General features: G+C 35.2%; 1 protein-coding gene across 3 annotated transcripts in view; it reads left to right on the top strand.

The window, feature by feature from the left end:
- FBXL17 (F-box and leucine rich repeat protein 17) overlaps positions 1–25,645 on the top strand; it is a 294,838-nt gene that overhangs the window by 98,075 nt on the left and 171,118 nt on the right. The window contains exons 6-7 of one of the 3 annotated variants that reach the window (XM_032675618.1): positions 2,574–2,704; positions 21,364–21,483. In XM_032675618.1, the coding sequence (XP_032531509.1) occupies positions 2,574–2,704; positions 21,364–21,388 (156 nt within the window). In that variant the 3' untranslated portion in view covers positions 21,389–21,483. Of the gene's footprint in view, positions 1–2,573; positions 2,705–10,740; positions 10,970–21,363; positions 21,484–25,645 lie in introns of those variants that run through there. The other 2 variants (XM_032675617.1, XM_032675616.1) reach the window with 2 other exon arrangements.

The raw sequence follows: 25,645 nt of genomic DNA on the forward strand, positions 1-25,645 counted from the left end.
GGTAGAATATAAAATTTATGTATTTTTCTCTTGTAACATTTTAATAATAGTAGTGATTGCAGCATTGTAGCATTAATCCCTTAAAATTACTTTTTCAATAAAGTATAGGAAATTTGTCATTAAGGTATCTGTCTTTCATTTTAAATGAAGAATGGTTACATACACATTTATAACTATTCTCTGACTGGTAAGAAGATGTAGATACCTCTGACTTATGTAAGCAAGAGGTGTTCTTTTCACCTATCATATTCAACTGATTCAAATTCATGTGATGAAGAGAATGTTTTCCAGGTCTTGAAAGTCATTCACACATATGAAATGCCAATAGGGGGTTGTATAGACCAAATTATACTTGTGTATGCATCAATCTGAAGCAGTGTCTTCAAAGACAGTAAGGTTTTCTGGATTGAGTACGTTGTGCCTGATGAAAAGAAAAATTAGCCTACCAAGTAGGTCAGTTGCCAGGTTTAAAATGAAGGAGTGTGACAGTAAAAAAAGACAAGTGATGGTTGAGCTACTGTATATTGAATATAATGGTGGACTATTATTGGCATGAAGGAAAGAAGCAATGAGGGGATGATCGTTCTCCTGTGGTGGTAAAGGATAAAATCGACTTTGAAAACCCTGTTAATTTGGCCAGTAGGAATTCAGTTTAGGTTTTGAGTCTACCCGTGCAGTGCAAAAGTTTTTTTTCCCTGGAAATCACAAGTGCTGCATTCATCATTGAATCATTGAGGCAGATAATACACTGGTACCTCCTATCTAATTTGAACCCATGTTATTTAGCTTTTTAAAGAAGCACTGACCTCTCTCCTTGCATTGATTCTTTAATGTAAATTTGTGAGTTTTACTCTGTAAGTAATAATAATGACAACAGAATCACCAGTATTGTCACCTGCTCATAAGAATAGTCTTGTGAAAAAAACATAAGTGAGAAGATTTTCTACTTGTCTTTGAGTTCTCCTGGTAAATATGTATTTATTGTCATAGAACATGTTCATTGTTGAGTTGTCCAGCAGGTGTATTTTCTGTGTCATAGACATAGGCCACATTATTGCCAACATAGTCTAAAGGCTGAAATATCTAATATGAACAGTGGTAAGAGCATGAGGAAAACTAAAGTTGCTGTAAGCTTCACCTTCTTGTAATTTATGCAGGAAAAAATGATAGATTGGTTGTGAGCCTTTTTTGGGCATATAGAAAGTCAGGCCTTTAAAGTTCGTACTGGAGCAGCATATATGAAATGCAGAGATGCATAGCTTGTAACAAGTGTGTATTTTACACACACAGTATCAAACATTATGTGCTCTGCTCCCTAAAAGGCAAACAAGATTTTCAGAATTTCAGTGGGAATACAGCAAGCACCTCCACAGTATACCTGTGGTAGCATCCTAATGATAGAAATATTATTGTCCTACTTTCTGTAGAAATGCCCTGCAGACTCAGAGGTCAGAGTCGTTAATTTTATGCTTGTTCTGTAGAATTTTTGGAAACAGTATGTAGTTTATCTTCAGCTTTAGTTTGGAGAATATTAAAAACTTCTGGAACAAAACGGGAAGATATCAATTCCCATAGAAGGTTACCTACAAGTCCTCTCTTTTTCCTTTTCCTTTTTTCTCCCCCCAGCCTTCCACCTGCCCCAAATACATTGACTTAATAATTAGCTACTGAAGTGGACCAATTATACGATCTCAGTTGTATGCCTTTGCCTAATCAAATCCTCACTGACTTAAATCATTGATGAGGATTATTTTTTCTCTCTCACAGGGAAGGTAAATTTAATTAAACTGTCAATATTGCTTAATGCAATTATTTTTCCAGAGTATAAGAGAGATTATTTCAGACAGCTTGAAAAGCAAACAGCACTTGGAGGTTATTATGACTAAACTGATACTGCAGAAATCTGTAAAAATTTTCCTCTTTGCACCCGTAGCTCATGAAAGTAGTAAGAGGGTTTCCTTTTGAAGGACATTAGAAAGATTTGCAGTAGTAATAAATCAGATTAATCAGTGCATAAATCTTAATCACATTGTGCTGTCACTCCCAACTTTGTTGTTCAGAATATCCAACCTATTATTGATAACTGTGCAGGTGAGACTACAGTATAAATACTGGATTTTCATGGGAGTTTGTAATATTTACTTAGTTTGAAAGCCTTATACTCTGGGGTCATTGATATCATGCATTTGAATCTAAGCACAAATATGCTGTTCCCTTCCTTCCATATCTTGCTTTTCTTACAGTTAAATGGGTTGATATTTTACCTTGGTATCTTACACTCCATATATGTAAGAAGAGGAAAGCCTAGGCCCTTATTGTAGGTGTATTGGACCATGAGAAAGAGTTTCTGGATTTCATGTAGTAACTTAGTGCCTGAATTCCAAGGTTGCTAAAGTTTGATTCTGTGAATACCTCTGATATGTTCGCTTTGTGTGAAAAATATAGTAATCATATCTTTCTTGGCTAGCTTGCACATATTGGGCTTGATTCCCAGAAGTTTGGCAGTTTTTTACAATGGTTATTTATGACAATGAATTTCAGGTTGTTTCTTTCTGTCATGTTTGTCTCCACAGCTAAGAAATCTGTCAAACTTGGACCTGCGTCATATCACAGAACTGGACAATGAAACGGTGATGGAAATAGTAAAAAGATGCAAAAACCTTAATTCTCTCAATCTGTGTCTGAACTGGATCATTAATGACAGGTAACATCAGTATAGTATCCAAAACCAGTATAATGCAAATTTGACCAGTTGTATTAGTTTAGAATAATTCCTGATGGCTTGGGGGTTGGAGGAGGTCAGTTAAAGCAAGCAGTGTTTTCTTAGTGCTTGTTCTTACTTGTTTGGGGTAAATTGTTTAGATATGTGGTTTACAGTGTTTGCTTATTTCTATGGTGGAGAAAAGTTTAGTCGTGATTGGATGGCAGCACTAATCTTTTTCATGTAGATTTCAGGAGAATGTGCTCTGTGCCATGTGTGATTGAAATGTTTAGTTGCTATTATGACTAGGATTAAGCAGATTGATAGGCACACAAACAATGAAACATGTTTGACTGCATGAATAAAAATAATTGCTTGTGAGTTAAATACTGAAATTCCTATGTTTTTAAAAAGCCACAAGGTCTTGGGGTTTTTTTGCGAAGAGCTCCAGAATGAGACTGGAAGAATAACTAGATTAGTACCTTGGTCTTTTTCTTTTGACCAGAATACCTCCTGTCTTGCTGTATTCTGCTCTTTTGATCAACGAATTTATTTTAACATTAAGTAAATGCGCACAGATGTTGTACAGTTCAGATGAAAAATGAAAAATACTGAGAACTTTAAAAATGAACATTTTCCTTTAAAATGAGAACATTGAGCAAAGCCAGTACCTGCGAGTGCACAAATTGGTTTATTATAATTGGTACTTCAAACAAATGGAAAGAGACACTTTTAACAGAGAGAGGTTCTAAAACAGTTTCATATAAACCAGAATAATGTATTCTAACAATTGTACTTCTTTCCCATGATTGCTTTCAAGGTTTTCATAAGTCTTCGACGATGTACTGAAGTGTGGATGAGCTCAGACTTTGGTGAAACTTTAGTGTTGTATAAGTACTAAAATTGCAGTGTGTTGAATGAGAAGTATCACTAAACTTTTACCTAAACTCTCTTAGCCTTTAAGACAGTTTTTGTGGTTTTGTCAGTTTAGGTCAGACCTTTAATGTAATGTCACTGATTTTGAAGCATTTCCTTGTCTCAGATCATTCTGTCACTAGGGCCCCATTTTCATATGTAGAATAAGGATGTAGTGGAAAATTTCAGGATAAGCTGGAAAAAATAATGATAATAAAAATGCAAATTTAAAAGACAAGCTGTTTTCAGGATTTAATTAAAGTACCTAGAAATATATACCTGTCTGCATTAATGTTTTGAATATGGCAATTTGCTAAGTATGATCCAAACTGCTGTCAAACTGTTCTTGAAAATACTTTACTAGGATTACTAGAATAATAAGTATATATTTTAATTCTGTTCATATTACTGTAAAACTTTATCCGAATATGAATTCTAAATATAAGAATTATGAAGGTTAGCAAGAAAAGGAAGGCCTTTCCAGCAATGACAGATAACCTGCTTCTGTGTGTGACTTTTAGATTGTTGACTTTAGCTTTAGCTTTTTCTATTTTATGTTTATTTCTGATCGTACTTGTCAGTCCTTTTTTCAACAATTAAAGTTTGGCTATTTGAAGGAGCTTCTAGCTAAAAGCAAACAGTTTAGAAAATAATGCATAAACAGTAATTTGACAGTTCAGATTTTTTCCCTGTTTTACAAGTGGCATGAAACTCCAGATACTAGTCTTAACTGAATAAAGTAGTTTTCTCTGCTCCTCCTGAATGCTCAATTAAGAATTGCTGAAAATTATGTAAAGGGAACATGATGCAATCACAGGGGTCTATTGAAGTAAACACCAGTTCAGCAGAATATTTTGAGCATATTCACTTTGAGAATATGACTGATCCTTCAGAAGTTCACAGGACTGTTCAAGTGCTTATCTTGGGTAAAATACAAGTTAATTTTAACTAAGAAAATGAATTTATTAATTATTTAGGATAAACTTTTTTTTTTTTTTTAAATTTGATGCTATTTGGTGGCTCCAAGTCAGAGGAGATTCTGCATCTTTATTATTGAGGAAACCTTTTGTTTGTCATTGCTTCCAATACATATGGGATAGTAGCAGTCTAATGTTTTTCCTGACTATTGGATTTAAAATAGAAATCACCACCTTCCCCCCCCCCCATTATCAAGCATGTTCACTTGTGAGATCCAGCTACATAGGACTTGTATTGGAGATCTTCCCAAACTTAATAGGATGCTTTTTTGTTCACTCTGTAAGACTAGATGGGACTTCTTTTAAGCCTTGGAAAACTGTTTTTCTCCATTTATTTGTGCAGAATACCAAGGGTGAAAGAAAACTAAAAAGTTTCAAAATACCAATATAACTTAAAGATGCATCTGTGAAGTGTTTCTTAAAGGCAGTTGATTATTGGTTGGTTTTACAGCAGAAGTCACTAGTTTTAAAACTTTATTTTAGATTTCATTATTATTATGTCTAGAAATCCATTAAAATTCTTTCCATAAGCAATACTGTGACCATGTCACAGCCCTCTCTTGCCTGTGACATGGTGTTAGAGCTAATGCTGTGATCATTAAATTTCTTCTTAAATAACTGATACTTTCAGAGTGTAAGATCTCTACATAGTAGGCACTTGCTAAGATTTTTGGTGCTGTGGTTCTTTTGCACATGCAAGAGTTAATGAGAACTGTTATTTCTCTTTTGATAAAAGCTCTTTTTTTGTTTTGGAAGTATACATCTAAAAAGCTTATGTGTGGCAGTAAAAAATAATTTATTTTTTCCTTAGGCAAAAAATATGTTCAGTATGTTCAGTTGAGATACTCTTGACATTAGTTTTAAAATGAAAGAAAAAGAGGTCACTTGTAATAACTTGTATAAAAGTTTCTAAAAGTTGACAGTTAAACGAGTAGAAAAAGACCTATTGAAGTAATCTAAGATAATGATTTCCTCTGTAAGTATTACAGCTCACTCAAAAAGCTTTTTTTACTATTTATCATGTTGGTTAAGGTTATTATGAGAACAGTCTTACTTCTTCTTTCAAATATGAACAAAGCCAAACTTCCAAATTCTTTTCATATATCAGGTCTTTTCAATTGGAAAGGATTGAGGTCTCTGTACATGGTGAGGTGAAAAATATGCTCTGAAGCTTGCCTTAAGTAACCTTATCACCTTGAAGTTGTTTTTATGGTCACTGCCCGTGTTCTTTTGAATTTCAATTGATGCAATAAAAATAGAACATCTAGAAATAAGTCTCATGGGGGATTCAGGAAATGTAGTATGATGTGCTGGCAGTTTTCAGGGGTGTGTGATTTTTTTAATAGTTTGAGAAACATCTGCTATATATTATATCCATAATGAGCAGGGAGCAAACAGCAGATAATCTAACTTTTTTGTGAATCTCATCACTGTGGGCTTGAAGTTGCAATTTACTTCAATGTCTGTATTACATAATTCACCTAGAAATAGACATTTAAAAGCTGTGCAGTGACTGTGAAGTCTTTAGAGTATTTCTGCTTGATTCAACCATCTTCTTACTAAAACATTCCCCTAGTGTAATATTTGTGTAGAGGATGTTTGCCAGCCCCTTTCTGTGGTTCTTCTAAGGAACATCATGGTGCAGGGAATAATGCAGATAAGGTAAGGAACTTTGTCTACAGCTACAGTGAGATTTTTTTGGTGCCATGGCACTGCCAGTCACTCAGGATGAAATAACATGTGCAATACGAAATTATTAGTTGATTTTGCAGTCAAAGGACAATGTTTTCCCAACCATTGAAGAACTTTTTGGTCCTTCCTCTGTAGGTGGTGCCAAATGTTCTTATAATAATGTCTCGAGAGAGTTGTATTTTCTAATATAATTTATTGCACACATTGTAGGTGACTTTGGTAGCAGGTGCTGAGATTTGCAGAGCATCTGGTGGTTGTTGAGAGTAAGCTATGGTTGTGTCGTGGAGGCAGATATGCAGTATCTCCATGGAACAGTAAAACAGGGAGCGGTGTTGCTCAATGACCTTGTAGTGGTGTCACTTCCCACCATCAGACTTCTGATCAGTGATGTGTGGGAAGAGAAACATCACTGTGCACTTCCCCAAACTTTCAGCGCAGATGGAAAACCTGGATTTGGTCTCATTATTCCATTTCTGAGAAAACTGCTGTTCCTCTTTTGTGCTTCTATGAAAACTCACTGTGGATAAACTGGAGTAAGTGATGTAATGGGACAGTCTATCCATATCGTAATAATTAAGATTTGTTGCTGAGGATTGTGGTTCGACTCCAAGACAGAGGAACTTGAAAATAAAGACATTTCACAAGGAGGGTAGTCAGAAAGTCAATATATGGAAGAAATTCAGTGGAAGCATGGTAATGGTTGGAAGCCAGACCATAAGCCTGAAAACCAAACTGTTTGCACAGGAGCAGAGTAAGGAGAATTTGCCTTTGCAGAGTCTCCATGTACTTTATTCTACAGGGTCACTAATGCAGCATCAGTTTCTCAGGATTGGTTATCATACTTGTTGACATAGAGCATATTGGAGTTCCTACACTGGTAGTTAGCAGAGTAAATTGTTAACATGGTCTTCTCTACAGTAGAGGTCTTTAAAATTTTGTATTGACTGCCTACCATGAGTTAATGTAAACCCATGTAAGCAGCATTGGGAGAATCTGCTGTGACCTGAGTATGTTGTGGGTGGAGGATACAATGCTGAAGATGGTCTCAGCAGGTAATTAGTCCCAGAAGTACTGATGTGTGTGAATGCCCCAACATTTTGGTATCAGACATGGGCATCAAAATAGTAGCTCAGTTCCTACAGCGTGTTTTTAGTAAAATGCAAGGTTAGTGAATACTAGGATGGTTTTCTCAAAAAATAACAGAATTAACTTTCTCTTCCTGAAATTACAAGTTTGATGTGAAGATTATTTTAATAAAATTGCATTTAAAACAAAAACTGTGAAGCTTTCAGCTTGCCTATATTTTTGCTTGAGCAAGAATGTCCATTTCAGCTGTGGGGACTAGAAATACTAATATAGCATCTTAGTATTCATCACCTTAATTCTGACAGAAGTGGGAATGTGCTTCAGGAGCACTGATACTTCTGTAACTTTGTATAATCTGGACTTTTGGATATAGTAGAGTCTTCCAGAAAAGTAACTGTAATTTTGTATGATGTTTGTTGTGAATCATTCTAGGTGAATGCTAGCATTTCTTAATTCTAATTTAATTTCATCTGTTCAATGTTATCTGAAAGATGATCTCCTTTGAGTTCTCTGCATATTTATCAGATATTTAGTCAGCTAGATTAAAAACTTGAACTCCATAAAAACTTATATAATGTAACACAAATCAATTTTATTTTTAAAATTACTTACTCTTTTGAATGTCATACTTTTTAATTAAATTTAGAAGAAAATTTGCTTCACCCTGCAGATGTGTTTTGTAAAATGATTTGAGACTGACTGTCATGTTTTTTTCAAGTTCAGAACAAAGCATAGAAGTTGGACAAAGAACTCACTTAAGCACGCCAATTTTCTATATCTACTTTAAATTCTAGTTTTGTATTCCCTTATTTTTTAAGTGATTATGAAAAAAAGAAAAAAAAAGGGAAAAAACCCCAAACTTTTGTGATTAGTCCAAAGTAGTGGGTTAATGTGAGATGAGGCCAACACTGGGGAAGAGCATGAGGAGGAAGGAGAAACAGAAACAAAGCGTTATGAACTGATTGCAATCCACATAGCCCATGCCCTGCACTCTTTATGGGGAAGAAGTAAAAAGTTGGGGGCAGACTTTGCCCACGAAAAGCAGCAGCTGAGGTGGTGTTAAATTTGTTCCTATTTCTCATTATCCTGCTCTAATTGGCAATTAGATTAGTTTCTTAAATTAAATCTGTTTTACACATGATTGTGACTGCTGAGTGACTTAATCCTTATTTTGACCACAAGCCTTTTTCATCTTATTTTCTTCCCCTGTCCTACTCAGGAGGGTGACTGAGAAGTGGGTTGGTGGACGCCTGGCAGCCATGCAAAGTTGTCTCACTACACCTTTCCACAGGCTACTCTCCTTCACAAACTGCTCCAGTATACGTCTTTTCCATGGCCTGCAGTTCTTTAAGAACTGCTCTAATGAGATGGGATACAGTTCATAAAGAACAGATTGTTCCAAGCATGGATCCTCTACAGGTCATGATTTCTGTGATTCTTTTTTGTTACTTGTCAGTCCAGACTTCAAGTGTCTGGAAAAAAAATGGGATATGATTCAAAACTATCTCAGCAGTTATCCCCAAATCACTAACCTTATCAGAGTTAGCAGTCCTCTCTATTCCTTTCAGCTTCTAGTTATGTGCCCTGAACCCACATTATAAAGGCTTCTGGGAACAATTTCTTCAGCATTGTTATCAAATAAATTAATTTTTACAAATGTTTGATTAGAACAGATCGTGCTCATGCTGCCTGCAGACTTTAACCAGTGGTAAAAATCAGAATGCATTTTATATAATTAAGTGTAACTTTCCATTTATTGAGGTTTTAGCCTGCTAATTCTACTTATCTCTAAGACTGGATAAACAGTTTTTTAGGAATCATATTCTGGTGGAAATGGATGTTATCAGAGAGAGTAAAACTTTCAAACTCTTGTCATGATTTGCTATGCTTTTATCTTTCTTTACATACTTGAAAAATGGGTAAACTAGTCCACTGTTGTCACAGTGCTGAAGTGTATGATAAATGAAGCTCTGTAAATAGTGAAAATATGAGGAGGTTGATTAAGTCTGACAATTCTCATGTAAAAAACTCTAGATGATAAATATCTCTTGTGATTAGTTGTTAATTTAGTGCAGGGGACTAGCATCAGCCTAAACAATTTTATGAGTTGTGGCATAAAAAGAAATTCAGGAAGATAGGTATGCACTTGTTAAACCAAAGGAGAAACTTCTTAGATTTGGTTACTAATAATTAAAAATGGCAGATTTGACACAAAATATGGCTTGATGATTTTCTGTATGACATTCCTTACAGAAATTAAGGAAGTGCAATGTTCTCTGAAGACACAGAAATGACAGTGTGTTATAAATCTGATTCCTTAGTGCATCATGAAAACTGAAAGGTTTTGTGTATATATCATTTCTTTACAAAAATATTTGCAGTGTTATAATTTAAAGTAGTAGAGAAAAATAAAAAAATCTGACATACTAAAACTCAGAAAAGAAGATACAGTTTTTATTGCAATTACCATTGCATTTTGAGGTTGCAACCTATAATTCACCATGCAGTCAGAATAGACATAGTACCTGAAAAGTAAGAGAAAGAAGAATGGCTGTCTTAGTGATTTACTGCCCTGACTGTATTGTTTAGAGTCTGTCAGTATATCCATTATAAATACCATTTGAAAGGAACATAACCATGTTCTAAATTTGCTTTAGGCTGTTTCTTGCTGCATGGGTTATAAGCTCAAAATTAAACAATTTTGCAATTGTTTAGTGTTTGGGTTTTTTGTTTGTTTGTTTTGTGGGTTTGTTTTGGGGGGGGTTGTGTGTATTTGGTTGCTTTGGGTTTTTGTTTCTTCTGGTTTTTTTGGTGTTTTGGTTTGGGGTTTTTCTGTGGGGGTGAGCATAAGGCTCATATTACTGGTGGGATCATGCCATCATGTAAACAGGAAATGTGTCAGATGCTGCATGCTGTATGTCTTCAATTCTGATCAGGTTAACTGAGTAATCCTCACCTTCTTCTTTTGTTAAAACCAAAGAAGGCTGGTATATGCTGAATTTTTCATGATGTTAAATGTAGTTATTTTTTGTGTTGACAATTCAAGATTAATCAGTAAGTACTGACGTGTAAAGGATATAGAAATTTAATGTACCTTTGAGGAGTTGTAGTCAGCTTGAAGAGTAAGATGGTGCTGAAACGGAAGTTTAACTGGCAGAATGAATAATTAGGTAGTTTTGAAAGTGGCAGTAGTAATGTAATGAGGGAAATAAGCAGTAACTTGAAGTGGTGATGCCTGTAGGGTATAGTAAATGAAAAACAGGTGAGCAACACAAAATAAAAGTGTTTAAAAATGCTAAATTTTGTCTTATGTTTGAAGTCTTATTGACTTCTATTCATACCCAGTGCTTGTGATATACTGTTTTTCAGAGCCATGATGAAGTGGTCTGAGATTTCTCTCAGTCCATGTGTCTAGTTTTTAGTCTCGTGGAGTAAGGAAGACACTCCCACCTCCATGTACCTGAAGGAGCTCAGGTACCTTGTTCAGGTAACCTTCAGAAGGGCAGACTGTTCCAGGCCTCACAGTTCTACAGACACACAGAAGACAGGAACATCCTGCCTGCTCATTATATAAAGCCTGAATTTTTCACTGCAAGAACTTTTATAATCTATAGTGTGTTCTCTGCCATTCTGCCACGCCAGCATTGCTGTGTCCATTTTTGGGCTCCTCAGTACAAGCAAGACATGGACATACTGGATAGAGCCTTGGAAAGAACCATAAATAAGATGAAGGGACTTGAGCAGCTGTGAGGACAGGCTGACAGAGCTGGGGCTGTTCAGCCTGGAGAACAGAAGGTTTGGTGAGACCTTGTCCGTGTATGTAAACACATGAAGTGAGGGTGCAAAGATGACAGAGTCAGGCTCTTTCCCGTGGTGCCCCGTAACAGGACCAGAGGCACGCACTGAAACACAGGAGGTTTTCTCTGAACATCAGGAAATGCTTTTTCACTGTGAGGATGACCAAACTCTGGTTGCCCAGAGAGCCTGTGGAGTCTTTCCTGTGGAGTCTTTCTCCTTAGAGACAAGGGTTCTAGGTGCTTGAGCAGGAGGTTGAATTAGATGACCTCCAACCTCATCCATTGTGTGACTGTCATACTAACACTTTATGTTAGCAATAGTTTATGTTTTGATTGTTGAGATGAATGGAGGTAGAGTAAGTGAGCTTCAGGATAGCAGCTCCTTGCTTGCTCCTGATTTTTCAGTTTGTCATGGCATGTTTGGACAGACCATTATCCCCTGATTCTGGAAAATATCAAGGAGGTCCTAAAGAAGGTCCTTAAAGAATGTGAGATATATTGGTATCAACATCATTGATGTTATTGCTTATAGTGAAGAGCAAGAAAAATTTAGTTTCTGCTCTCATTCTTGCCATTTCTCTCCAGTACCAGTTACTTCTTCCTACTCTGTTTTATTTCTTGTCTTTGCTTCCCTTCCCCTTCAGATTTCATCTAATAAAATCTTAATTTGCCTAGCCTGTGGCATTTAGCAGATGGTTGTGAGCCTGTGGTAGTGGGAGAGTTAAGAGCAATTGCAAATGTTGTGCATTGTAACGACTTTGCCAAGTTGCAGTCAATTCAGATTGTGGTCTGTAGTCTGCTCTCATACAGCTCAATTGAAAACATTGCTTCCAAAAGCAGTGATTGTTTTCTTTGTGTATTGTCATCTCTCCTCCCCCACCTCCTCCCCTGCAACACTTTCCGTAGTTTGAGAGAAAGAGCGAGAATAAACCGGACTCTATACCCTGTTTCTAGAGGATAGTGTTAAAATAAAACTAATTTACCAGCACTTAGTACTTTGTGTTTCAAATTTTCATACTTTTTTCTCAATTGCTTTAAAACATTTTTATAGGCAGTTGTTGCCATTCATATGATCAGTCATTATTTCTAATGAAAATCCCATCTATGTTGAACTGTTCAGTTTTACACAGGCAAAGAGCCGCCTTTGCTTTCCTGGATCTGTTTAGTTCTGTACAGTAGTACTTGTTTCCTTTTAAAAAAAGAAATTATGTTACCTAATAACATGCTGGATTTACCAAGACCTGCCAGCCTGTCATTAATAAAGGCCTTCATCTTCAATGAAACGTATGAATAATAAGTGAAAAGTTCTCCTAATAAAAAGTGTCTTCTGGAGGAATGACACTGCCAGTTCCTTCTTAAGTTTCCTGCACTTAGAAGGAAGGCAAGCTGCAATGAAATATTAACCTACTTGGGAAGCTGTTTAAATTCCACATATAGTAAAATTTTTGTTCACCTTTAGGAAAAGAGTTTTCACAAATAGAAATTACAAGTCATTAATGATTAATATTTTAATTCTGTTTCTGTAGGATGAACTAATGTACTTTTAAATGAACATTCTATAGAAATCAGCAAAATAACAAGCCATTCCTGATACATCTGGCTTCACACAAAAACTGTTATAGGAGATTAGTGGAATTAAAGTTTTGGACTGTTTTTAATTTTATTTATCTTTAGTTATTTTTCCTTCAAAAATAATTTATTTTGAAGTTTATGTTTTGCTTTGCTTTTTCATTTTTTTATGCAAATGCACACATATAAATATAATGTGGTGTGTATGTAGCAAAGAGAACTGTGAACATCATATGATGTGTTTTCTGGGTGCGTGCTAACAAATTTTTGAATATGTGTAGGCATGCTAAAGGTGTTGAATGAGTAACTGCTTCCTATTTAGAGAATAGTCCAGATAAGAGTTACATCTAGGTAAGTTTCTAAATCTGAGTTACTATAATTCGTTTGCTTCAGGAGTAACTTATCAGGCAGTAGTGTTTTTTTTAGTTGAAACCACACTATTTTTCAGTCAGACTTTACCAAGGGTTAGTCCTGCTAAACTTTATGAGTCAAAACCTGAGGCTGGATGCAGCATCTAAAAAACCTGGGTCCAGGAAAGATTTAATCAATTTGCTGCTTGTGGATCCTACCCAGTGCGGAGTAGAACAGAACTCAAAGGCTTATTTTTGTGTCCACCTGTAATTGAACAACGGGAATTAATTTATAGACTGAATTTCAAACTCAGAGATGCATACAGCGGATTATCTATGAATTGTTCTCCCCTTCTCTGTTTCTTTCCTGCTCCAGATTACTATTAACTAAACTTTATTAGGAGTTATGCAGTTCTGCCAAGGCATCTTGCTAAGCTCCTTGAAAGTCCTTTTCGATGCTACTGAAGTCACACAGTTTATTTAAAGCTGGAAAATCAAGCATGAGTTGATACAAAAGGTAAAAAAAAAATAAACCCGGCCATACTGGATTGGAAGAAGAGCTTTGATTTGCAAAATACTAACGGACAAACAACCTTTTATGGTCCTCAGTTAAGTATATGTTTGGTATATAATAAAAAATATATTAACTCAGACATACCTTCAGTATGTTTATAAATTATACATTAATTGACCTAGGATCTAAGAAACCTAATTTTGAATGGTTTTGATTACTGTCACTGAGAAGATACTCACTGGTTGAAGTATTTGTCTCCTTACTAGAATCAAATCGTGAAGTCTAGGTATCGTTCTATTGCATAAGTTGCTTTTCCATGCTAATCTTGGAAAGTATCTACCAACAAGGCACAATAATATGCTTGTTAGGCTTAAAAGTGTATAAAATGCTACTGAGCAACGCCTGTCAGATGGCATTCAAATATTCATTCAGTCTTCAGATACAGAAAATACTTACATACTCAGAAAAAATTAATTAAAAGCAGAAGGTCTTACCCTCAGAATCCTATAGCTCTATTTTTTACAATCTGTGTATTTCTTTTGGCTGATATTTTACAGTGGCTTCTTATAAAACACATCTGTATGCAGTGGTGCTGACTTCTTTTAAAGTGATCCTGTAAATTTTGACAAATGTAGGCTGTGATGAGAGAATGCCTTTCCTCAAGCATGTTTTGTTATACTTGCATTTTAAAAGCTGCAGAAAAACTAAAAGCATTAAATAATTTTGGATAAAAATTATGATCATTAATAGTTTATTAAGACTATGATTTTATGTTTACTGATGTATGACACAACTAAAAATAGTTTTTATAGATTGTGTGAATCTGTAGTCATTTAGACTCTTATATAAACACAGGTAAATTCAGTTTCTGGCTTCTAACGTTTAAAACTTTAATAGTATGGAAATATAGTTGATCATTTAGACTTTAAAGAAAGTGTTTTTCTAAACTGTATTGCAAACTGTAGTCCCATTACTACTTTTGGAAATATCGATTAACTATTAGCCAGCAGAATTTGGCTTAGAAAATTTGTGTCATCGTTTAGCATTTCAACGGGGCAAAAATGAAAAGTGCGTGTACAAGCTTTCATCTGTTAATTGTCTTCTGGACTAGGAGGTGGTGTCTGGAATTTTAAATGATACTGAACTCTCCTGGGCAACCAGAAAAAAAGGAAAATACATTCCGCATAAGATAGTTGTGCTCAGTGGTTTCCATTTGGACTGTGCCCCTGCCTGTTTCTGTCTCTTTGTTGCTGACAGTTGCAACAGAGCTTACAATGTTTGTTGTATCCTGGAGCTGACTGTAATGGACATTCCTGATTTTACATAATGGCAACAGTAGCTCAGAAATTTCAGGTTATCTTCAGCCCTCAATTAATCATTAAACCGCAAAAATCTGTTCTATTTTAGAATACTGTAAACTTTGTTGGTTTGGTTTTGTTTTTAAACTTAGCATTCAGAATTTAAAAGAAGATAATTGAAAAACAGCTAAAAACTGGGTTTTCTAGTAATATTGTACTTACATATCTCCTTATCTGTAATGATAAACAATTGTCTTAAACATGTACTCTCAGCAAAAAAAAAAAGAAAAGATTCCTACTATGAGGAGTTTCTTGTGTTATTCTCTTCTAAAAAAATGTGTTTGTTTATTCTGGTTACTGTATAAATGCTGCAATAAACATTGCTGTCCTTGACAGATTTCATTTTCTAATTAAAGCATTGTCTTGTTATGAAAAAATATAACCACAGTATTGAAGGCTGTTAAGAATGTGTGTAAACACTTAAAATCTTAAAGTCAAATTTTAAAATAAGCATTTCAGGAGAATTTTCAGTAGCACATATATTTTTATTTTTGCTTGTAACCTTGTTTTGATTAATTGTTTTCCTGTGTAATACGTGTAGCTCGTCAATACTGTCAAATACTTGCTGAATGAAATTTACAAAGATGTGCCATGATTAGCTCTGATTGAAATGGTGATATAGTCATATATCTATGAATTGGAATACCGATTAGTTTTAAGAAATAAGTAAGGTGAAGCGATGTGAGAACTATAGTTTTTATAAAAAACTATACAGAAGTTGACGTCCAAATTTTCACTGTTGTAGCCACTTTTTCCTAACACACCAATCAGAAAAGATAGAAATTGGGGGTTAATATTTATTCTTTAAACAGTTGTACTTCAAATACCTCAATACAATGAATGTACAAAACTGTACTGTAATGCATAGTAATATAAAATGTACACCTTTTAGAAGTTAAAGAATTATGTAGATTTTAAGTTGGTTTTATTTCTGGTTTTATTTTTCCTTTTTTTTTTTCATAAAATAGCTTTCTATAATTTTGCATTATAAGTGTCTGCAAGCGAATGATGGACTTGTTAAAAAAACCTCCATGAAGCATTTTTTGTATTGGGTGCCAAAATGGAAAATGGCAGGATAGAAGTAAGAACAGGTGTCAGGGTTTTTTTCTTTTCTAGATCTTACCTTAGTCTGTGGTCCTTTCATTTACAGTCTTAGTAACACATTAATATTGTTTATTCAGTTTTTACTGGCTTCAATTCAGAATTGAGTGTTTACACATCTAATGATCACAGAATTTAGCTTTCAAGTTCTCTAAGTTTGTTCTGAATTTCTGTTTAATTCCCTTTGTGTAAATAACATAATGTATAGACTTTTGGTTGGGATTTTTGGGTTTGGTTTGTTTGCTTGTTTTGGTTTGGAATTTTTTGTTTCATTTCATTTTGGTTTTGTTTTTTTAAGTGCATGGATACCTTTTTACCATCTCTAGGTCCTAATATGATGATTCAAATAATGAGTTTATAGCTAAAAATTGTCACTGGATCTTCGATTTAATTTCAGCAAATTATTTTATCACGATTCCGTTTCAATCTTCTTCATTCTTCAGGCCTGTTGCCTGTCACAATTAGTCTTTTTCAGCAAATGTTGCAAGAATAGTGGTATTAAATAGAAAATTGCATCAAATTAACTTCTGTTACAGCAAGTCATATGGTCATATAAAGATTCATATATGTTGTTCAGTATCATCCTAAAAGGGCTACTGGAAAAACAAATCATTAATTTTTTTAGGTGCTTTGACTGAACAACAGCTCTCTGTTTGCAGGATTTTAAGATCCACTGATGGTATAGTTTAGAAAAGTAACCCAGCTGCATTCAAATTAAAAACCACCATTTGTGGTACTTGTAAATGTCTGGAAACAAAAGTTGCACAAAATCCCTCCACTTTTGGAAACAGAAATTATTTTCACAAATACACACAATGTTAATTACTCTCCCAGAATTCTTTCAGAATGTGAGATGCGTGTGAATGAAACCATTGGTTTTACTCACACCATGTAAATACAGGTGATGCTTTACAATTTTCGCTGTAGTGGTTTCATCATTTAATGTAATGCTTTAGTTTTTCCTGAAATATCAAGATACTTTTTGCACTGAAATATTGAATACTGTGTAACAATCATATATGTATATACATATTTTATGTCTATGTTATTAACTTATTTGCAGTCTTGGAAAATTGATAAAATTTTCCCAAGCTCATTGTAATATTACTTTTTAAAGCATGATTAAAATTCTAGTAAAACACATTCTAGAAGAAATGAATTTCACTGTTTTTCCACATGTACATTTCTAGTGGCTGTCCATGTCTATCTTGTGAAGTAATCCCTTCCTAAAACAGGAGACTCTGCAATTCTTCATTAACAATCATGGGCACTTTGAATAAGAGCATAGCACAAAGAGTTTTGTGATTTCTGTTTTTTCATCTCATCTTTGTATTTGCAGAATAAATATCTGCAGTGGAGAGGGAGGGGCAATGAAAGATGAGGAGTCAGTTCTAATACCGACTAATTCTAATGTAAAATTCAGCTGTTAGGAATTGCTAAGTATTCTTGATATGCACAGGTGGTTCAGACTGTCTGTGTAAAACTAGATATTCATTTTACTACTTACAATACTCTAAGTGAGCCAAAGTGTAAGTGCAATTGTGAATTGTCAGGAAAAAGTATTATTATGGTAATAGTGAAGGACATAAATGTTCATTTAGGACTTAGCATTTTGGAGATTGGAGGATGGAGAGTATTTCTAATGTATTTGTCACTTTTCATTGAAGTATATGATTTAAACATTTTTTTCACTCATGAAAGCAAGTGTAAACTATTGTTCTGTTGTAACACAGCGTGAGGAGGTGACTGAGAATCCTGTACTTTTCCTTGTTAAGTGTGGGAAACGATAGAGATGACGATTTGTCTTAATTGCTCTACTGTAGTTACAATTATAGAGAAAAGGTCAATCTAGCCATTGTCAATTAAACTGCAAAAGAGAACACATTTTTTTTCAGCCCTGAAGAACCATTATGTCAATTTTATGCTGTTCATCAGTGTATAACACAGTTGCTGGGATATATAAATCTTATCTTCCTTGGAATTACAGTGGACTTACTCCATTACAGGCACTTGGTGCTGCTGAGTGGAGATAACCTTAAGTACTGTGCGTTAATTGCGTGTTCCTTTGTTGTCCCATAATTCTCAAGATCTGTGTACAGTAAAACCTAGCTGCTTTAATGAATAGAAATGCTAGAGTGCAGTTTGACCCTTGTGTTTTCACACATATAAGAGACGGAGAGTGACAGGAAAAAAATCTTTAGCTTGTAGGTGCTATGGTTGTGTTGGCATCAACTTTAACAAATGTGGTAATGTTAAATATTGAAATACTTAAGCTAATTTTGATATAGTAAGTATGCAAAAAAAAGCAGAAGTATCTTAATCATGACTTTTTTTCTACTTTTTCTCTCCCTACTCTTTTTCTTTCACTCTTGGATACACACACAAAACAGAGGTCGCTTATAAGAGTTATTCAGTATAATAAATAGAATCCTGACAGCTCTGTTAAGTGTGGTTAAGTTTCTATAGGTTGTCTTGAAACTAAGAAATTGTTTTTATTTTATTGCACTAAGAAATTGTTTTTATTCAAAAATGTTTCAAGGACAGTCGGGATGTAAAATTTTAAGTGCACATTCTGTTCGTATTCAAATAATTATCAAGAATTGAAGTTTTTTTATTAGTTCAAGTGCCAGGAAGTACCCTAAGAGAAAAGTTGAGTCTTTCATCATACCTCTAAAAGAAAGATTCTCACTATGTCAGACCACAGGTTGTTTTCTGATGTTGCTAACACCTAATAAAGCTGCATATGTCAAATTGGGACATTGAATCAATATTCATTAAAAACAAAAGCAGTCTAGAAATTGACTTAACCTCTCAATTATGCCTTTAACGTAAAGAGTTATTTTTTTAACATATCATGGGAATGTAGGAAACATGAACATAGGAAATGTACTGTTGAAAGATGAATTGCTTTTTGGGATACACTCTCTAACAATGTCATGGAGATATTCACAGAGCTATTCATATCAGTGGAGGTATCAAAAATACCTGTAAGGCAAAACAGCAAATACCAAGGCACCATGTTTAGAAAGGGTATAGAAAAGCAGCAAAGGGCAGAGGCACAGACAGCTGCTGATGGCTGGACCCAGAACAGTCAGATGATTTTTTAATTTTTTTTTTAAAATCCAGGTGCGTAGATTGGCATAATTCAAAAGAACATTGACTACAAGCCCTAACAGGCCTTCCATGTATTCTTGAACAACCTGACCATGGTGTATTTGATTAGAGCAGGCTTTGGACTTACTTCAGCACCCCATCATTTGTTGTATTTTGAACCAATATTTTTGCCATGCAGGGCGTTTTTTTGATCACTTTCTCTCTAGGGCCATGGGAGAATCTTTTTGAAAGGACACATCAGTGGTAGATGGACTATATTCTTCTGTATCCAAACTCTTTTACCTCTGTATATCATCTTTTTTGATTGTATTTATGTCTTTGTTCTCATTAAAAAAAAAAAGAGTTGGTGAGAAATAATAGAGCTGGTATTACTAGGAGCTGTGCCTCAGGATTGCAGGCATTGTGAATGAGAAGTGAGAGTGGAGTGAAGGTCTCATCAGACTGCAGTTTCCTCCTTATTTTTTCAATAAAGAATAAACTAATATTATAAGAGGCTAGATTCTATGTCTATAAATTCTTATTAATTTACTTTGCAAGTGAAATTGAAACTGCAGCTGTTGCATATGTCATTCATGCTATGTCTGTGTTGTCATCTGGTTACAGAGTCAAAAATTTAGACAGAAAAATCTTAGTGCATTCAGCAGACGGCTGTAGAAAAACAGATTGCAGAGAGAATTGTACCTGGGCTTGGAGGCACTGTGTCCTTTGCACTTCTCTGTTGTATGGAAAACAAGGGACAAGGTGGAAGCTGATTATCATTTCATAGCCTTTGATATGTCAGAGTATGTAGGATATTTGCTCTTTGGGGGTTTCGATTCACCTTGTAAAATAATTTTCTTTTACTTATAAGTGTGTTTCTGAGGTTCTGCAAAGACGTAGAGCCTGGATACCTGCGATGCTTGTCTTGAGCAGTTGGTACACAGAACAGAACACTGGACTTTTGGGGAGGGATTGATGGATTGAGATGCTGAAACAGTGTTGTGCATGGTACTGTGGTACCCAGTAGTGCAAGTTTGACCCACACATTTTGCTAAATATTCTTTGTTAAATAATGTATGCTCTAAGGTTAGGAAAGAGTAGTTGAATCTTGAAATTTTAAATTAGTTTCACACTAGATAGCAAGTGCATGAAGGAGAGAGATTTTATTTTTAGCATCGTCTTCTATTGCAAACAGAATTAGTTTAATACTTAAGAAAAAGAAAAAATACGTATTTGTTTGCAGAATAGATTGATTAAAAAAAGATAATTTAGAAATGTTGAGACATTTTGGAAAACTGTATGGTCCTGTGAATATGGTAACAGTTGAGTGCTACTATAGGCTTTACTGTTACTGTCTTATTTAGCTTAACTAATTTAATCTCTCAATCCCTCATTTCTTCCTTTACAAAATAAGAAAGGGAAACTATCTTTTTAAGGACTACTAATGAAAAGCTCACAAATATTTATTGTTCCATCTACAAAGTGCAGATGAAGTGGAGGGAGACCATTCACTGTATAAATTGGGATTTGAATTTAAGTAAAGCAGAAATGGCTGTATTTCAATGTCTAATAATTTGAGTATCTCTCAATATTGAAGACTCTGATACCATACATCAGACTTGTAGTATTTGTAGCTCTGCAGGATTCTTTCCATATATTGAAAAAAAGACTAAATGGAATAGAGTGTAGTATCACTTATTTATAAAGACAGCATTTTATAGATTAAAGATTTACTGTATTCATTTTTTATTTTTACTATGGTTCCCAAGAAAAGGAATAAGAATCTGTTAAATACTTAAGAGATCAGAATACGTCACTTGCTTCTGTAGTGCTGAGAGTTCTCAAATACTTAACAGAAGTTGAGATTTGTAGCTGTAGTATTCCCTGGAAGGGGCCATAGTACTCGATATCTTGGGAAGTTCTTCTTCCTGGGTAGTTTTGTCACATTCATTTCTTTCACAAGCAACAGAATAAGGGCTACAAAATATTTATTTATTCATAAAATTAAAGACTACTCTGGCTCATATTTTTAAATCCAATTTTTATATCTTCAAAATGAAGTTAATATCATCTTTCTTTCACTTTAGAATCTTACTCTTATTTTTCCCATGCATTTTGGTTCCTTAATTTGAATCTAGGCTGCTGTCGTATGCTGGAAGAGATTGGTAAGAGATCAACAGTCATTTTTTATTTGTATGTTTATCTTCTAGGTACATATTAAATTACAGCTGTTGAAATCTTTGGGTGATTCAAGAGGAAGGAAGTAGTAAATAACATTGAAGACAGACTGTTGATGCCAAGCCATCTATATTATTTTAGTGAGCTAAGCTCGTGCTGGGAAAAATGCATTTCAGTATAACCATATATAAAATTGTATATTTAGGGAATGCAGAATATGCCTACACAATGGGGAAAGAGTTACAGCTTTGAGAGCAGTGATTTTGAAACAGATTAGGGGTTATGAAGAGTTAATGGAACTCACTATCCAAACATGGCAAAACAGCTTGTTTTAAAAGGGGCTAGTGTAAAGAAACTTATTTAATCTTTGCATATACCCTTAAAAAGGATAATATCACAATGTTACAACCAGCTCCCATATTAATATTTTTTAAAGTAAAGGAAATGGTCTTCTGACAATATAGAAAGGTTGAAAGGCAATTCACTTGCAAAAGAGGTGTAAAAGAGTTTTAAGATAACAGCTGGTGAAATTTTAGAATCTGTAAATAGGAGTGAAATAACTTGCATTTGAAAATGGACATTTAAATCTGAAATGAAAAAAATTAAATAATAATTATATCTTAGAATGAATTACAAAGGAAAGTGAGTTATGAGGTTTTTTTCTTTTACCTTTTCAGATTGTAAATGATGTCTTTAAATTCCAGAAACCACTACCTTGCTACAAACAGTGTAAATTAGAATAGGGTCATTCAGCCCAGATCTCAAGGGGTCTGTATTCTATCACCCTGCTCACAGCAGGATCATCTGTGAGACCAGAGCAGGACAGTTAAATATCAAAGTTTCCAAGGATGAGGTCTTTACAAGCCCCTCTGGGCAACCTCTGCTGCTGCTGGGTAATCTTCGTGGGGAAAAAGTTCCAAGTAGGCACCCAACCATCCAATTTGGAACTCTTGTTTAAACTTTCACAGTTTATTCTCATTCTCTGAGCATGCACCAATATTAAGAACCTCACTTTGTCTTGTTGATGACCTTGTAGGTACAGGAAAGCTGCTTTATGTGACCCCATCTCTCTTCCAGGCTGAAAATGCCCCTCTGTCTCTCACAGGGCCCGTGTTCCAGCGCCAGACCATTGTTGAGGGGATAGTTGACCTTCGCTGCCTGAGTGCACTGCTGACTCATTTTCATTTTGCTACCTTCCAAGACCCCAATTCCTTTTCTACAGAACATCTTCCCGCCCAGTTGGTCTATAGCCTATCCTTCCCCTTGCAGACAAGTGCAGATGAAGATCGTAGCACTACAGAACAATGTGGGTTGGAAGAGACCTTCGAAGGACTTCTAGTTCAACCCCTGTGCCATGAGCACAGACACCTTCAATTAGATCAGATTTCTCAGAGTCTCATCCAATCTGACCCTGAATGTTTACAGGGTTGGCCCATCTGCCACTTCTCTGGGGAACCAGTGACAGTGTTTCACCACCTTGTAGTAAACCTCTTCCTTATGTCTAATCTAAAGTAACCCTCTTCTAGTTTAAAACCATTACCCCTTTTCCTATCATAACAGGTCCTGCTGAAAAGTTTATCCACATCTTTCTTATAAGTACCCTTTAAGTAAAGAAAGGCTACAGTGAAGTCTCCCTGGAGCCTTCTCGTCTTGTCCACTTGACAAGTGGCCTTGTTACCAATGTCCACAGAGACTCTGAGCCATTGACCGTTGCCCTCTGGATATGACCATCCAGCCAATTCCTCATCCATTCAACAGTCCATCCATCAAATCCATTTCTCTCCAAGTTAGAGAGAAGGATGTTGTCAGAACATGTAAATTAATTGACTCATAAATTATGTGACTGTGTCAGACAGTTACTAAATTTCAAATTGATTTAGTGCAGTTATTTCATTGTTATGAACACTGCTGCTGTTTGAAAATCCTAAGAAACAGGAATTGTTTTGTAGGATCTTTTTGTACATAAATGCTTTAGAATTACTTGCCATTTGTATCAGGATTTCAGTAGCTGCACGGATCTATCATGCTTCACTTCGCTGTCCTAGGACGAGCTTGTTGAATGTTGGAACAAATAGTAGCAGCTAGTTCTAAAAGTCATAATACTGTCTTTTGGCAGGAAAATAATGTCCACAGTTTGACTGTTAATAATGTGCCACAGGGCTCAAGAGTTCATTAATACAGACTTGTTTAGATGCTTAGAATGGCTAAAATCCCTTCACTGCTATTCCTGAAAAGGAGTCACAATTTTTCTGTAGTTACTATATGCATATTCTTAGCATTTGTAGCAGTATTTTATAAATAAAAATACTGTACAAAACCATTTTCTGGTTTTTGGGTTTTTTTTAAATTGGTAAACTCAGATCAGTTTCTACTTGTTTTCTGGCTTTTTTTTTTTTTTTAGTATATCCTGGTGCTTTAGATTAGATTCCTGCAGCATCCCTGGGACTCTTGCATGCCTGCCAAACTTAAGCAGGAATACCTGTAAATTGTAAATACCTGTCTTCATATACCAAATTTTTTTTTCTCTTTTCATGTAACCGAAATAATGGCTATAGTGAATATTTATTACATAACCAACAGTAACCTTTAAAGAAAGTCTCCTGTAATGTATGCTTTAGGCAGGGATTAGCCTCATAAATTCTGGTTCACAGTACTTCTATGTAATTATTGTTAAAGCCTTAGGATATTAGTAGGATGTTAAAAAGGCCATCTTCTTTTCTTTACATATTGTTCATTGCTTCTGTAATTTCTCAGGAAAAAAGTGGTATTTACATATAATTAACCTAAAGAGCTTTTAAGAGATTACAAGTTGAGCTAGGAAAAATAGCATAAGCCCTTCATGTTTTATTAAAGAGCCGCCTTGAATGGTTTGTACTGTCCCGTGGCTTTAACAACTTAAATGTGAGATTCTTCTTTTTTACTGGGTATAATCATGATTCTGTTTCATGTTTTATGCAAGCAATGTCTTATGGAATCTTTTTATTTGAGCCTTGTGTTTAACTTATTCAAATTAAAGTTTTTCTTATGGGAAAAGAGAAATTCAGGAAGAAAGTCAAGTAATTTAAGTAATTTGTGAAAACAAATTTGAAGAGGAAATATTCAACATCAAACTGACAAAGTGTAAGTGCTTACAGTAGGATTTATGGATGCATATAAAAAAGTACATCATGCTTATTGGAATACTTGAAAGGCATTGGCAAAACACTGGAGCTTATATGAACCTAAATTAAACATATTTCTTCAAGAAACACTGAGAAACACTTTCAGTTTGCAACTCAAGATATTTGATATGACTATTTAGATAAGGTGAGTGTAGCACCAGCCATTTCTTTTTACAGGAAGAGTTTGACATTAATAGACCAGTAACTTTATGTTTTGTGAAAAACTGGAACTTATACTCTTAATTTTAGTAGAAGTTAGCCTTTTTTAAAAAAAGTAAGGGATTGTGAAGAACACTGATGGTTTTGCTTGAAGATTTAATTTACACAGATTTTATTATTAGTTTATTTCATGTTCTTTATTCTCTGATCTTGGAGATTGATTAATACAGATTAAAGAAATACCTTTGCACTTTTCATTTTACTACCACTTAGTGATAAAAAAGTTTCCTGAAAAAAGCTGTCAAGATCATTTATGTATCCTTCCCTTGATATTACAGAATCACAGAATGGTTAAGGTGGAAGGGGACCACTGGAGGTCATCTAGTCCAGCCACCATGGCCAAGCAGGGTCATCTTAGACCACATTACGCAGGATGGTGTCCAGAAGGTTCATGTTTATCTCCAGTGAGGCAGACTCCACAAACTCTTTGGCCATCATGTTCCAATGTGTGGTCACTGCACAGTAAAGAAGTTCTTCATATTCAGGTGGAATTTCTTGTGCGTCAGTTTATAGCTGTTGCCTCTTGTCCTGTTGCTTGGTACCACTAAGCAGAACTGGTCCATCCTCTGACACCTTCCCTTCAGGTACTCATAGATATTAATGAGGTCCCCTCTCAGTCATCCCGAGGCTGTACAGGTCCAACTCTCTCAGCCTGTCTTGTAAAGGAAATGCTCCAGTCCCTTGATCATATCCACAGCCCTCCACTGGACCTGCTCCAGAAGCTCCATGTCTCTTGTCCTGAGTAGCCCAGCACTGGACGCAGCACTCCAGATATACCTAACCAGGGCTTAGTAGAGGGGCAGGATCACCCCTCTCGACCTGCTGGCAGTACTCTTCCTAATTGCACCTGAGGATTCCTTTGGCCTTCTTGGCCCCAGGGGCTGGCTCATGGACAGTCTGTTGTCCACCAGGACCCCCAGGTCATTCTCTACAA

This window comes from Chiroxiphia lanceolata, chromosome Z, assembly GCF_009829145.1.
Source record: "Chiroxiphia lanceolata isolate bChiLan1 chromosome Z, bChiLan1.pri, whole genome shotgun sequence".
In the NCBI taxonomy this organism is placed as follows: Eukaryota; Metazoa; Chordata; class Aves; order Passeriformes; family Pipridae; genus Chiroxiphia; species Chiroxiphia lanceolata.